Here is a 16,651-nt window from a genome sequence, read left to right on the forward strand (position 1 = left end):
GTAAACTTTAAGATATAAATTTATAATTTATGTGACTATCATTGTTGAAATTGTGATTTTTAAAAGAAAGATATGCCTGTAACAAATCACAATATTCGTTGTGATTGATATTATGACTTAAGCAATTTAAGATTTTAAAGAATTTAAGTTGCTTTAACAGTAGGAATAAGAAATACAACATTGCAAAATGCTAATTCCTTTCTAGTACATTATACCAATGAATCCTTTCAATGTGTGTGTGCATAAAATAAATACATAGTTACTATACTGTTTGACACTCACTCATACAGATTTTCATGGTGGTTTTCGCGGCACTCGGCGTCATTGAACTTATTTCCTTTTGTAAATCAAAAACTAAGTGATAATATTTGTTTATTATTGTTGTACCTTTAAGGTAATTATTTCTTTGGAGTGTGTAAATAATATTAAGTATCTGGTGGACGGGAGTTGAGAATTGTCTGTAAAATTAAACAGTGATGGCGCGTGGATGACGGCTATGGAGATAGTTATTCGGTAGAAAATAGGACTTTGTTCTAACGAAGTCCTAGCGTTAGTATTTTAGAGAATATATTCTGGATCTGTGTCTTTTCTTGTTTATAAAATTGCTGTGATAATTATTTCAACACGAACGAGTGATTTGAAAAAAAGAAAATGAAGTTTCTGATTTTGTGACTTATAAATTCTAGTATGGAGACCGTATCTTAATTTTCGTTTTATCGTTGAAAGTGCTTATTGCAAGTGAAATTTGTCATCCTCTTAGTAATATTTGATTGCTACTGGTTTTGATTTATTAAATTCGTGATATATTAGTATTTTTCATTCTATGTAGTGAATAAATTGTCTAACCCATTTTACTGAATACATAACTTCATTTTGATTTTTTTGTTTCAGAATCAAGATCGAATAACGTGTTGACTCGCCGTATTCGTTTATTTCATTATTATTATGCACATGCAGTTACTTTAAAGAAATGATGCAAATGAAATATGAAATATTTGATCAATTTTAATATCGCATTTTCGATATAGCGTTGACCGCGTTACGTCATTTATAAAGTAATCAATGAATATAACAGCTTCAACACGAAATGGATGAATCTGAGGACAATTTGAGTGCTGAGGAGATAAAACTTGAAGATGGTTCATCTGTTAAAGTTAAATCAAAAAAGCGGTCTCTTGTTGAGAGGGAGCTTGAAACAAATTTAACAGCCAGGGTTACCTCTCCGATCATGAATAGAGATGCCTCAAGCACTAGTCGCTATGGGAGGGCTCGTCGGTTGAAAAACGAGGCAGATTTCTGTGATACTGATAAAGCTGTGACGAAATGCTTAAAATCACCAAAACGTGAAGTAACAAAGTCACCGAATAAGATTCAATCGCCAGCCTATAAAATGCATGCCTCAAACTCTCCTATAAGAGTTGAGACACCAAAAAAAGAATCTTTGAATAATCAAATCGAAAGCATTTACAGCGAAAACATTTCATTGAGCCGTTTCAGACCTGAAGAAAAAAAATCTGCTGCAAAAAAGTTTCCCAAAGTATATATCAGGAAAGATCTCATACAGACCAAGGAGAAAGAAATCGATGACACTGTTGTATTGATAAAAAATATATTCTCACCGACCAACAGTATAACAAAAACAAAGCCAAATTTCAATACAGAATCGTCAGCTGAGAAAAATTATTCAAATAAGATGAACAATTATATGAATACATTGTCTGTTGTTAAGACATTGGATTTTGATGGTAATAGAAAGAAAAAGCGGGAAGACAGGACATCGTTATCTAAGAGTGAGCTTTTTGATTTGGAGGCGCAATCCGAATATCAAGTAGGGGATCTGGCCTGGGCTAGGATGGGGAGCTACCCATTTTGGCCGTGCATCATAACCAGAGACCCGCATAGTGGAATGTTTGTTAAAAAAAAGTGTAAGTATGGGTTGTACATCATAATAACAAAAATATATATTTGCATTAAATACCATAGAATTTTGTATATATATATATAATTCATAAAAGAAATTTTTTGTTTTTGAGAAGGAATTATGTAAATAATATATATATATACATATATACATATACATTAATTTTCAAATCTATTTGTATATGTAAATACAATAAAAAGCAATCCTATAAAGATTGTATTCTGCTGCTGCTGCTCTTTTAGTTAATTAATATTTATACAAATTTTTGCTTTATAAATGAAATAAATGTACATATATGTATGTGTATATTCACATAAAACAATATATATATATATAATAAAACATACATAAAACAATATATATATATATATACAAATAGATTTGAAAATTAATGTTTTATTATGAGTCAGTTGTGAATATTAGTCAATTAATTTAATTTCTACCATTTCTCTTTAATTTTGTCACATCCCATAAGCTATACTGCGATTGTTAAAATACTAAATAATTTTTCCAAATATTTAAATCATCTTTAAACTAACTTGTTTACGTAACATACTAAAATGTATATCTCTATAATGTCATCAATCGTTTGTTTTAAAAAAAATTGTATAACAATTTTAAATTTCAATCATGGTATCATTTATATGAAATAGGATGATATTTTTATTATCCTCTTCCTCTTTGTAGAGCTTATTTAATACATGGTTGTCACAACGCAGACACGGAACAGAATTCACCAGATACACCTGTTAGTTAATGCTATTTCACCTGATTTATTGTATAATATTGTTGATAAGTAGTTTCTAATTGCAGTATTCGGTCGTATCGAGCGCGACGTTATGCATGTTACCTTCTTCGGTGATAATGGCCGCCGCGGCTGGATCGTGGACAGTATGCTCAGAAAATTCCTAGGCCAGCTTGAATTTGAAGCGGCAAGGATGAACTTTAGCACTGAGGTATTTAATAAGGGCATATTTGTGTGTGATATACTTCTGAAGGCTTGTTTGTTTATGCCATACATTTAATACTACTTATAACCAATTTTTGGAATTACAGGCAAAGAAAAAAGACCCAAGATTGTTTGCTGCATTTTTTATATCAGAAAAGAAGACACCACAATGGCAGATATCGGTGGAAGAGGCAGAGGCATTGCTTAGGGAACCGAAACGATTAAGAATTGACATACTAAATGATATGATTGAAAAGTCCAGGGCCTTGAAAACTACACCCAAACCAGAAAAAGGCAGAAAAATTACTAGAACAAACAGCGATGTTTCGTTGAGTGAAAGTTTGTATGACACATTATTTTCCGAAGATGACAGCAAGGTTAAAGAAACAGAAAGATCTAGAAGTAAAAGTAGAAATAAGTCATTGGATGTCTCCGAGGTCGTAACAGCCTGTTTGGATAATATGGCCGCCAAAACCGGTATAACGAGAATACAGAGGCAATCACATATGGACAGATGGTTACAGAAGGCTAAATCCAAAACTCCAGAGAAATCCCATCATAAAACTCAAATCAGAGAAAGCAGTAGTTCAAAACCAAAGAAAAAAAATAAAGACAAGAATAATAAAATCACGTCTGATAACAAACACAACGACCATGATTACAGCCGAGATTACAGTCCGAAAGATAGTCCAATCGTCATCGAGGATGAAATAGAATGTAACGCTGGAGTATTCGATATACAGCCTGGTTCAGGAATCGGCATTATATCGAAGGTTGAGACGCTCTGTGGTAAAGACAAACAAGATCACGAAAAAGGTCGCATTATAAATGAGGTAGCACAAGAAAATGCTGGTGCACAGAATACAGATGTTGAACAAGTAAATTGCGTCGAATCAGTTCTATGTGGTACTGAACATAACAATGAGATATCCCCAAAAGTGGTATCCCAGATCAGTACCGACGTCGAGAGTGACGTTGAACAGATAAATTCCGTTGAATCACCAGAAATATCATCAATACAATCTGAATATAACGATGATGATAAAAATGAACCCGAACTGTTGTGTGATCAAAACGACATCGAAGTAAGCGCTCTGAACATTAATGGCATCAAAAATACACATTCAATATACACTAAGATACCGGATGTTACGGATAATAATATTTTGGATAATATATTCGCCACGGATGACAGCTCTAGTGATGTGGACACGAACAATGAAAGCGTCGATGATAAATCGACCAACAATGAAATCAAGGAAGCATCGATAGATTTAAATAACGTGAATGAGGAGGGTAAAGAAGTAGAAGATAAAGATCCAGAAAAGAGCAGTCCGTCTAGAGATGTGACAGGTCAAAATGCATCACCGATTCATGATCGGGGCGAGAATTTAAATAAAATTACTAACAGTGTTGAAAGCTCATTAGACTTAGATCAGAATACAAACGCTATAATTAACAATGACTCACTAAACAAAGAAAATCAGGACGCGAAAGATCAAGAAGCAATGAATGTTAACAAGAATGAATTATGTGAAAAGGATAATATAAATCAAGAATTGGATAGTGTTGTAGAAAATATTTCACCAGACATAGAAACTTTAAGACGTCGAAGGCGTTGTTTGAATGTGCCTTTAAACAAATCTATCGATATTGTTACGAAAACAAGTGAAGATAAATCGAATATCGACAAAGAAGAGAATTGTGATAATAATTTAAATGAAACTGCCGATGAATTACCTCAAAATGTTAGCAATAACGAAAAAGTAGATAGTATGGAAAATGATCGAGAAATATTGGCAATAAATGATATGCGGAACCCATGCGGCGATAATGATAATGTAGATTTGGAAACTAATGAAGAATCTAGTAGCACTACTCAGGTTAATACATCTGAAGAAAATGAAAATCAAAATGCAACAAAGACTGAATTAACTATTAATACTAATACAAACAGCTCGGATGAGGAAGCTGAGGGTAAAAATCCCATCATAACAGATGAGCTATCAGATCAAAATGATGGGAAAGCAGATGAGATTAAAGAAATGGAGATGGAAAAAGATAATGATAATGTATCAGTTGTATCAGAGGGCAGCGATATATCAAGAAAGAAACGCGCCAGAGACAAGCCGTCTGATAAGAAATCTTTGTTATCTGATGTAGAATTCCTGAAATATCTGGAATTGAGACAGGATGCGGTCATAGACGAGCATCCCGAGCTCTCGCAGGAAGACATCACTAGCTATTTATACAAAACCTGGATATATGAGGAAAATTTGAAACCAGATATAAAGAAATGCGATGACATAGACCAAGCTAATTTAGTGAAGGGTTTGAACTTAGACCCAGCGCCGGTCAAAAAAGTCAGGAAGAGGGTTAAAGTTGACAAAGAGATTGCGTGCGAGGACATCGCGACCAAAGAGAAATCTAAAAGAAAAATAATACGCCCATACTATAAAGAGGAATTTTCAGACGGGGATGATAGTGTGGAATATTTTGATATATTTAAATCTAAAAAGGACCAAAAAGGACCAATTGTGGACAGTAAAGAAATATATCAGAGCGACGGAACTGTCCTCGAACGTATTATAAACGTAGACGAATACGTTCAGGACGAATACGATGACGTCGAAGAATACTTCAGACAGCTAACAGCGCCTAAACCTAACGTCTTTAAGGGTTACGCGAGGGAAAAGGTGTGCGACATATGCGAGAAAGTCGGCGGCTTAGTCAAGTGCAAGGGTTGCCATTCGATGTTTCATGTGGAATGTGACAAGAAGGAAATCGAGGTTATAGAATGCCAGACGCCAACAAGAGGCAGGAGGAGGAAGAAGAAAACTAGAGGAAGGAAGACCAGGGACGATCACAACCAAGACTCCGGCAGCGACGAGAAGTCGCAAGACACCAACGGCTCGGACGAATTACATATGTCGCTGGAAGAAGAATCTCATATAATAGCAAATGCGGACGATTTTGAGGCTCAAATGTCCGTAAGAATGCAAGAAATACTCAAGGATCAGGACATTCAGTACGATTTCTATTCACGCGAGGAGTTGGATTGGAACGACACTCACGCGGGCGAATGTAAGGTCGTGGACATAAAGCCGAGAATGGATTCCATAGAAATAACGGATTATTCGGAATTCAAATGCAAGAACTGCCAGAAATACGATCCGCCGGTATGTTTCGTGTGTAAATATCCTATATCGCCCAAAGAGAAACAGGGTCACAGGCAGAAATGTCAAGTGGCTCATTGCAATAAGTATTACCACTTGGAATGCTTGGACCATTGGCCCCAAACACAATTCAACGGGGGAGAAATTTCTAGAACGAACAAGTTCAGCGAAGCCCTGACTTGCCCGAGGCACGTCTGCCACACTTGTGTCTGTGACGATCCCAGGGGTTGTAAGACGAGATTCAGCGGTGATAAATTAGCGAGATGCGTTCGCTGTCCGGCCACTTACCACACATTCACGAAATGTCTACCGGCTGGGTCACAGATACTGACCGCCTCCCATATAATATGTCCACGACATTATGAACACAGGTTGGTTAAACATATATTAAATAGATTTTAAAATTATTAAAAAAAAACGCTAGTTTACTGTTAAAAATTTGGTACAACAGTATTGAGGTGGTAGAGCCTAGCTGTGGTCAAATTGCTGCAGCTCGAACATGGGCTGGCTCGACCGGGGAAGTACCACCCTCTCTCAGAAGATCAGCGTGAAGCAGTCTTTAATGGCTGCGTTTCTTCCGATCAGTGAGAGAGATGGTTGCCCTTTCCTTTTTCCCATCCTTTCCCATTTCCCTTTTCCTTACCTTTCCTCTCTCTCTTCCCCAAACAAAATTATTTTACTGATGTCCATGGGCAACGATGCTACCTCCATCAGATAGACCGTCCGTTCGTTTTCCCTCCTTTATCATAAAATAAAAGAAGATAGAAAAATTATTCAATAATAACTAAATTAGGAAATACATACTATGAATAACTGTAATGTATCAGGACTCGACAGTTTGTTTGGCAAAGTGACTGAGCCGCGATGTTCCGAACATATCTGATTCGAGTCCTGCGTGTGAAGGTTTCATCGCATATATTCTATTTTAAATATCATTTATATATCAATGTACTTGCTTTCACAGGCCTGGCAAAGTCCCCTGCCACGTGAACACCGGCTGGTGTTTCATATGCGCCCTGGGCGGATCTCTGATATGTTGTGAATACTGCCCGACGTCCTTTCACGCTGAGTGCCTTAATATTAAACCTCCCGAGGGTAAGCTATTATATATGATGTATGATGATCTATAATATACATATATATACTATGTATCATTATTTTGTATGGACTATAGTACTAAACTTAAAGAATTTGGAAGCTTTAAAGCCATTGCTTTCTTAAATCATAAAAACAAAATATATGTATAGGATGTCTATTCAATAATATATGAACCATTGGTATAACTATTAGCAATGTCATAATATTATTTAAATAACCTTTCAGGTGGTTATATGTGCGAGGACTGTGAGACTGGTAGACTACCGCTGTACGGAGAAATGGTCTGGGTGAAGCTAGGACACTACAGGTACTACAGGATACGAGTGAAATTACCACACGTTTCCATCAAACTAAATACAGATAGTTTGAAATTTTCTATTATAAATCTTACTAAGGATAGTGTTAACATAGGTTAGTGAATGAAAATCTAAACTTATGGTATAGTGCGCGTGGTAAGCTGAGCTTTGCATTTGTGCTTGCCACGTGCTTCTCTAGGTTTGAACCGGCTTATACCGCTTAACCCCCCCCCCCCGCGCCTTCCGCACTTCACCCTTTGTACTGACAGCAGCGTCACGTTATTTAATACTTAATATGTCATATTGAGAAAAAGTCGATACTATGTCAATTCAAGAATGGAAAATGTATGTGACCCTGCGAAAAAAGAAGAAAAAGGTTTCATGGTCACGACGCCGCTCTTGAGGATATAACGAAACGACAATTATTAATGTAAACAACACAGCAGGTGACACCCATGGAGACGGACAATGCAATGAGAATGTTGAAAATGCAATATCCAGTGAAGAAGAACTTGTATAGTTTTTTAAAAAATTTTATTAATTAATAATACATATTTTTTTTTCCATAATATTCACAATATTTACATGTGACCTTTAAGTTTTGCTTATTTTATTTTTAATACAGAATATCTCTCGCATCCATGTCATGTACATATTTAAAATATAATAAAATTTCATTCTACAAGTTTTTTGTATGACTCTACTTTTACTTGCAATGCAAAGCTCAGCTCAAGTCTCGCGGACTATAAAGGCTACTCTGTATGAAACCGTAGTTTTTTAAATAAAACTATGTAAAATCTGTAATGTACATGTATTAATAAAAATTTGGTCACATTTAATAGACATTAGGTTCAAGCAACAAGTTATATCGCAGCATTTTCATACATAATATGCATAAGACTATGTTTTGACGAGCATCACGTAATTTCTGGGACATTTTAGGTTGAAATTAAATTTAGGTGATCATATACATACATGTATATATAAATTAAATTTTCAACCTTAAATGTCCCAGAAATTATTATTAGCACATATATATAATATGTATACATAATATATGAACCTGTATCAAAGTATAAAATATTTATTACTCCTATCAGGTGGTGGCCAGGTATAATTCTTCATCCGTCTGAGATTCCAGACAACATCCTAACCGTGAAACATACCCTCGGTGAATTTGTGGTCAGATTTTTTGGACAATACGACTACTACTGGGTCAATAGAGGCAGAGTGTTCCCATTCCAAGAAGGTTATAATACTATTCATCGATGAACATTAATATGCAATAAAATAACTTATGTTTGTATGTGTATACGTTACTCATTAACATAAAAACTGAATCAATTTTGACGATTTCTTGTCTTTGGATAGATGTTTTACAAGAAATTACAGCATCAATCTTTAGAATTAATTCTTGCTATAGTATATATAAAGTTGTATATTAGCTGTATCTAAACGTAGTAATCAGTTATTATCTAACCGTCTCTTGTGTCAATTTTTGTTCAAATAAATATTTTTTTCAGGTGATTCGGGTAAAGTTTCTAGTCAGAAATCCAAGATAGATGCAGCATTCACTATGGCGATGGAGCACGCACAAAGAGCTTGTTCGATTTTGAAAAGTATGAACAGTATATAAAATATACATATATTTTTTTTTTATTTAAATTTCACCAAGTAGTTTGTATATATATTTGATGGAGTTTCACATATTGAAAATTCTGTTTCCTTAAAACACATGGTTTTAATTTCAGTTTAACTTGACCATATATATTTAAAAAAATTTATACATAGTATGTCATACAAAAGAAAATAAATTAAAAATATATATTTTTAAGCATATCTACAATATTTTTCATTTTAATTCACATATTTAAACGTAATTATATTCTTAGACGATATAATTTGCTTCCAGTGGCTGCGCCGAATGAAGAAGAGTCTTCTGACATAGCATCTTCATTGTTACCACCTCATTATGTTAAATTGAAGGTGAATAAACCTTGCGGGTCACTCTGCGGCAAGAAAATAGATTTAGAGGAAAGTTCATTGACCCAGTGCGAATGTGACCCTAATGATGTCGATCCTTGCGGTCCCTATACTCAATGTCTCAATAGGTTTGTCTTTACATACATATAATATACCTTTATCTGTTTGTCTTACCAAATTTGTCAGTAATGGTTTTTTCCAAATAAGATAACATGTACAATTATTTTTAGAAGCTATTATAAAGAAATCACAACTGTAAAAAACGTCTCAGCATGTGATATCTTCTCGTAACAAAACTGACTTAATAATGGAATTATTCGTTACGAAGATATTGATTTATAGTGTTGCCAAAAAAAACAAATAACAAATTTTCTCCAACTACCCTCATCAACGATGTGCATAAATAATGAATTGTATTGTCATTTGTTTTATTTACATGACATACATTTTTTGGTTACTTTAATTTAACATTTAAAATTATTTCACCAAATAAAGGCGTTATAAAAAGCTTTTATAATGTCTAGAATTTGTCTGAGAGCTGTCTGAAATATTTCTAAACTATATTCCAGAATGCTTCTGACTGAGTGCGGGCCGACGTGTCGCGCCGGAGATCGCTGTAACAACAGAGCGTTCGAGAAACGTCTTTACCCCAGGCTGGGACCCTACCGCACCCCGCATAGAGGCTGGGGGCTACGGACCATGCAGGATTTAAGAGCTGGTGTGTATTTACAGACGGACACACGCACAAACGCACAACCAAACAGACACACGCGCACACAGAGACTCAATACGTATTTTATTCACCGTGAATTGTATTATATTTACACGAAAAATTACGATCATAGTTAAAAGATAAATAGAATAAAACACAAAAGAATGATCACTATTAAAAGTCTGCACAGAAAATTTGGAATTTTGTACCTTGATATTGGTATAAAACACATCGTTAATAGTCCAGACGTTGCAATTATGTGTTCGGAGTTTGCTTCTAACTAAATAAATAAGTTAATATATTTCTTATAGTCAGAAGTACTATTTTATTGTTGTAAAGTGCATCAAAATGGCTAACAGCAATATATATCTATTTAGAATTATTTTTAATATATAATAATATTTTTTTGCAGGCCAGTTCGTTATAGAGTATGTGGGGGAGCTGATAGACGAGGAGGAGTTCAGACGTCGCATGAACAGGAAACACGAGGTTCGGGATGAGAACTTCTATTTTTTAACGTTGGACAAAGAGCGCATGATAGACGCCGGGCCGAAAGGGAATCTGGCGAGGTAAATGATGCGACAGCTTGGATTCTATATATTTGTATGCTAATGTTCATAGAGATGTATGTTTCCTGTGTATGAATGTCATATTATTGTTATTTGTTCAGTTCATATAGAGATTTTAGTTCAGAGGACATATTTTATAGTAAATAAAAGCTTTATATATATATATATATATATATATATATATATATATATATAATAAGTTTACATTACATTGTTTGAGTATATAATGTTTAAAGTATGTAAATAGTATAAGGAGGTTGCATTGCAATATAAAATTCTCTTAACTTCTCTCTCTTCCTCTCTCTCTCTCTATATATATATATATATAAATAAATATTTTGTAGGTTTATGAATCATTCCTGTGAGCCTAATTGCGAAACACAAAAGTGGACGGTGTTGGGCGACGTGCGTGTGGGATTGTTCGCGTTACGTGACATACCGGCAGTGAGTACAAATAAGAAGATTAATAAAAAAATATATAATATCTAAATCTATCAAGAGATTTAGCATGTTTAGTGGCTGAGTGACGCCGCGGCCTAAACATAGTATTAGTTTAATAAATCTATAATTTTAAGTAAAAAAAAATATTTTTAAGTACAAATTCAATGAGATAATTTAATCTCTAGACAAAATTGTTTCTAGTGCAATAAGAAACAAATATTACCTAGACGAGAAGCGATTTTGTTACTTTTATTCTAAGAAGGTAATTATCATTTAATGTATATGATTCTGACAAGAAAATTATTTTTTTATTCTGTGAATTAATGTAAAATCAGTTGAGGGGTTGTAATTATTTGAAGTTGTAATATAAATTATTTGTTACATTTCAGAACAGCGAGCTCACATTCAACTATAACCTGGAGACGTCGGGTATTGAGAAGAAAAGATGTATGTGTGGAGCCAAGAGGTGTTCAGGATATATAGGGGCTAAGCCTAAACAGGTGAATAATTTACACATACACACACACATACGTGCATATAGGTATATCTTAAGAAAAATTACTAAGCCATCTCCAAATGGAAATATAATTTTTACATTACTCATTTCTCTTTCCTGAGTCTATAATTTCTACATAAATGCTATTAGTTTTAATAAAAATAACATATAAGTACTTAAATAACGCAAAAGTTTGATATAACAAGGATATTAATGATTACATGTATATATTATAATTTCAGGAGGACCAACCAAAGAAAATCAAGCCGCAGGTGAAAAGGATTTACAGGAAGCGCAAAGCGGAAGAATCGCCGTCCACGAGCCAGTACAAGAAACGAGGCAGACCCATAAAACCGCGAGAGCTGACCGAAATAGAAAAAGATCTTTTAATCATAAAAAATGCGACCAACGGCCTGTCTAGCGATTCAGAGTGCTCCAGGATAAGCATGGACAGCTGCAAAGATATAAAGGCGCTCAAAAGGAAAAGAATCAACCTGTCCACCGAGGAGTTGTCCCCGAAGAGGTCTAAGACGGATGAAATGAATTTGGTTTATTGACGGACATTCGGATTTATATTGTAAATATTATTCAGTCATCGCTTTACATATCGCATAAATGTATATTCAAGATTTAGTCTTTGTTTTAATATTCCCGATATCAATAAACTTATTCCAATGATAAGGATTAACTATTATCTGTTACAACTTAGAGTACAGCAGTTTGAAGGTAGTCTAATAATATTTCTTAGCAATTTTGTAATAACTATTTTTATATTAAACTGACGTGTTGAACCGTTTCAGGCTTGTTAATCTTTCATTTATCGGACTCAAGTTTTCGTTTGACGGTTTTGTAACATAAATCTCATGAGTGTTTACTTTGTTAATCAAGGTATGCGAATGAATTTAAATACAATTCCATATAAGGGAATCAGGTGATGTGCTATATATATATATTTGTTGATAATGTCACGGAATTACGGATCGATTGTCACGTGATTAGAATTTGAAGACAACAAAAATGCACAATTTTTTTTTTTTATGTGAATAGTGGCGAACGAGCAGACGGCCTCCTTGGTGGGCAGTAGTCACCGTCGCCCATGGACATCTGCAACATGTCTGTTGTGGATGCGTTGCCGACCTTGATTTTTTAGGGGGAGCGAGGGGTGGGAGTAAGAAAAGGAGGGAACAGGGAAAGGGCAACCGTCTCTCTCTCATCGGACGAAACGCAGCCATTAAAGACTACTTCATACCGATCTTCTGAGAGAGGGTGGTACTTCCCCGGTAGAGTCAGCCCATGTTTGAGCTGCAGCAACTTGACCACAGCTAGGCTCTACCACCATCAAAATTAAGTGCAGTGTGATTTTATGCAATCATGCAGCAAGCGGCCATGGCGTTCTTTATTTACGATGCCGCTATATTTACTTTTAAAGTTTCAATAATATTTTCAATGATCATAAAGTCAATTAATAATGATAGTGTATTTTAATTTGCCTGCAGTATTACACAGCACTTTTGAAAATGTTTATGGTGCCTATGTAGTTGTATTCTGCTCAACGGGGAGTGTTTTCCCTACGAGATCTAAGACTTTCGCGACTCTTCATTTAAATATACCTAATATTTTTCGGATTACGCTATTCGTATTTTATTATTTAAAAAAATTACATACACCCGACTTTTCGGTTGTCTGTCCACATTCACATCTCGTCTGCCCGTGATCACGGTTGCTGAAAAGTAACCCAAACGTCGGGAGTATGTAGTTTTTAAAATAATAAAATACGCGTAGCATAATCCGAAAAACATTACTTGTATTTGCGAGTATTTCCTATGAATACTGCGTTTATTGTGGAGCGTTTGGTCCTGTTTGAACACTGATGGGATGGTTTTAGTGGAGATTTGCACAAATTTGTATATTACTGGTTATAAATAGGATGAAATTGTGTTGACCTTAATGAGGGACTTCGGATAAAGTGCTTATTTCAGATACTATCATGACCCTTATATACTTATGGACATTTAGACAAGGCAGCTCTTCTTGAACTCTTTTTGGAGGCTTGACAGTTGATGGTCTCGGTTATAGAGTATCCACAGCATGGGATGTTTGGAAGTCTGAGGCTACCATCGTCGCCAAAAGTCGAGTTCGATTTTGGAAACGAAATCCAACTTAGCTTTGCGTTGTATTGGGCATTGAGTCAAAGTTCAGAATAAGCGTCATATCAGAATTCTTAGGATCTGTGTTTCTTTGGGCTTTAGTTAAGTGATTTATACAGCTTTCTTGACTTGTTTGGCTTCACTACAGGACAGATTGAAATTGGGCTGTTTTCGGTCTTACACCAGTGAGTTTGGAATTAAGTATTCTATACCCACCAATTTCGCCTCACTGAAATCGGCAGCGTAGGGATTACGGTTTTCTGTTGACGTGAAGCGGAGCTGCTTCAGGTGCGACCTTTCAGTCTGCTGACTTGTACTTCGATACGCAATGCGTGTGTATTTTTAGTATGTCTACTGTATAGGTGCATTAAATAAGATGTATCATGCGTACAGGCTGTCTGAGTCTCTGTATCTGATGAACTACGTCTAGATTAGGTCATTACGTCTTGGTTAGAATTAAGTCAACTGATATTGCAGAAATCTGTAAATCTAGAAGAGAAAGGAAAGAAAAGACTTTTTCTTTGTTATCATTTTAGGGGGAAAATACAGATCATAGGTTTTGACTGCGGTAGCAACTGAGTTATGTCACTAACGCGTACGAAAGGTCTCGCGTCCTGCCTGTTCAGGTAACCAAGGGCTCTGGGGCAAATAAAAAAATGGGGCCCACTGCTATCAAAACTGGTAAGGTTTTTTGAAGTAAAATCACTAAATATACTTCAAAATGGTAAGCAACTTTATCATCAGCTCTTTTCTTTTATTTGACCTATCGCCAATGCAAGCTATTTACTAATAAAAAGTTACAAGTCCGCGGGTCGCCACTGTGCTTTTCTATGGCCACCCGCTGTGGTACCAACCTATCGTCTTGATACTTGATATCTTTTTATTAAAATCAATAAATATTATTTAATTGAACAAGAATTAATTCTGTTCATGTTACTGCCTAAAAATAAATATATTAAGCGAGTAATCTATAGATTTCTTTACGTAACTATGTATATGTCGGCGTCAATGATAAAAATGTAATAATTAAAATTATATTAATTATCACTCAATTGATTTGTAGATCTCGGCGTTTGTTATTCGAAATAAGTCAATTGATTTATGAATTAAATATTTTTGCATTAATTATTAAAAAGTGAAAATCAGGTGAGTTGTGAAGAGAGGGGGCAGCTCCCATATAAGCAGGGCTAAGCGTCGATGAGCCAGTGGTGGTCCGGCAGCCGTCCTGTTCGCAACTCATAATTGTGGTCTAGGGATCCGCCTGAATCATCTGCTTATTTTAATAAGTATTATGAAATGGAGGATAATTCTCACAACCGTGAGACTTCAGAGCCACCTAGCTCGCCAATACTCCAATCGCGAGCCGACATATACGTACTATAATCAAATAAAATTCAACTTTTGTATGGACTAGTACAAAAAAAATATTCACATACGCCTTACTTACTCCTGATACATTAACTTTTTAACCATTCTCGAAAAAAAATCATAACTCGGAAGTTCACAATCGCGAATCACAAAAACGCACTGCTGCACTGTCATTTCTCACAACTGAGTTTGCATGATTAAACTCGAGTTGCCACCTGTCATATTTATTTTGAAAATGGGAGAAAAAATTTCAAAAGTTGAGTTCGAATGAGATTTTCTGGTAAGGATTCGAAGGCCCCCTGAGTTTGAGGGCCCCGGGGCACTGCCCCGCCTAGCCCCTTGGTACCCACTGTGCCTGTTGTTGACGTTGTGTCCATTCCGGGCTCCTACTTACAGGATTTTTTTGCAGTCTGGCGGTTTAACCTTCTAGGGTTTAAATTAGGTGGTCCTTGGATTAGTTAACCCAATTATTTGACGAGCGGTCGGCAGATAACGACTTCAAGGGGTCTCCCTAATCGTCACATTCCAGTTCAACCTTAAACCTATCAAACCTTTTTGGTATTAAGGCTGCACCTCCAACTGCCAAAACTCCCCATCCCGGCAGGAGCGGACGCTTTATTTCATCGTAATCTGTACGTCTTTGGCACCCAGTCGATCTGCTCAAATTCGAAGGATATTAGCTCTTATGCCCTACCCCTAAAAAGTTGAGCTTAAATAAATTTGTATTTGCATTAATGTAATGTAAAAATGTATTAAAATAAAACGAACGTATCTTGTTTCTTACATATTACACTATTATTCTGCTATGAATTATTATCATTGAGTCTATTAAACATGATTCAGTCAGGTTTAGTTCTTTAACTCATTCTTGACGTTAATCTCTCCTGCTCCCTCTGAAGAATGTTTGTTTAGTCAACACATTCCGTTAAGCCCCTAAACAAATAAATATTATGCAAACATGCTAAACGTGTTTGACGGTTGCTCTTAGACGTCAGCATTTTGACATATGAATTGATATGTACATATTAAAGCTGCGTTCACAATAACTCTGGTTATTTTACTACCCTACTATATTGTTCTACTTGAGTACAACGATATTTTATAAACGAAAAATTCAGTTTTATCTTTTGTCATAGTACATATCTTATAAATAATTTCGTAAATGTGACAAAAGTAATAAATCGATAGAATTAAATGAAAATTAAATAGTGGAAATAGTTTATTTCTATTAATTGAAACGATTTAATTTTATTAGTTCAACTACATATTAAAAGTAATGTTTTTATTTTTATTTCTGATTTTGACGAATATGTTTTATTACGTTCCAGGAAATTAAATCATTACTTAAAGGTTTTAATTAACGTACTCGACCGGTATTTGTATAGAGAAAGTATTACTGTCATTTTTTCATATTATTGACGTTAAATTAAATTGAATATGACAGTATTTATATCAAATTTATGAGTACTTTATTTAATTCTTCTTGTGTCTCCTC

General features: G+C 35.0%; 1 protein-coding gene across 2 annotated transcripts; it reads left to right on the top strand.

The window, feature by feature from the left end:
• The first annotated feature begins 247 nt into the window (after nt 1–247).
• On the top strand, nt 248–12,274 carry LOC116774831 (uncharacterized). Of its 2 annotated transcripts, none has more exons than XM_032667604.2 (14): nt 248–394; nt 892–1,925; nt 2,735–2,877; nt 2,978–6,417; nt 7,011–7,141; nt 7,370–7,451; nt 8,541–8,689; nt 8,964–9,059; nt 9,353–9,551; nt 9,993–10,141; nt 10,548–10,704; nt 11,049–11,148; nt 11,535–11,645; nt 11,884–12,274. In XM_032667604.2, the coding sequence occupies exons 2-14, from the start codon at nt 1,088–1,090 to the stop codon at nt 12,196–12,198; spliced, it is 5,910 nt and encodes a 1,969-aa protein (XP_032523495.2). In that variant the 5' UTR covers nt 248–394; nt 892–1,087; the 3' UTR covers nt 12,199–12,274. The 2 variants fall into 2 exon arrangements, with proteins under 2 accessions (XP_032523495.2, XP_061380033.1); XM_061524049.1 differs by lacking the exon at nt 248–394 and adding an exon at nt 475–549.
• Nucleotides 12,275–16,651: the final 4,377 nt, after the last annotated feature.

Source organism: Danaus plexippus, chromosome 23, assembly GCF_018135715.1.
Source record: "Danaus plexippus chromosome 23, MEX_DaPlex, whole genome shotgun sequence".
NCBI classification, from domain to species: Eukaryota; Metazoa; Arthropoda; class Insecta; order Lepidoptera; family Nymphalidae; genus Danaus; species Danaus plexippus.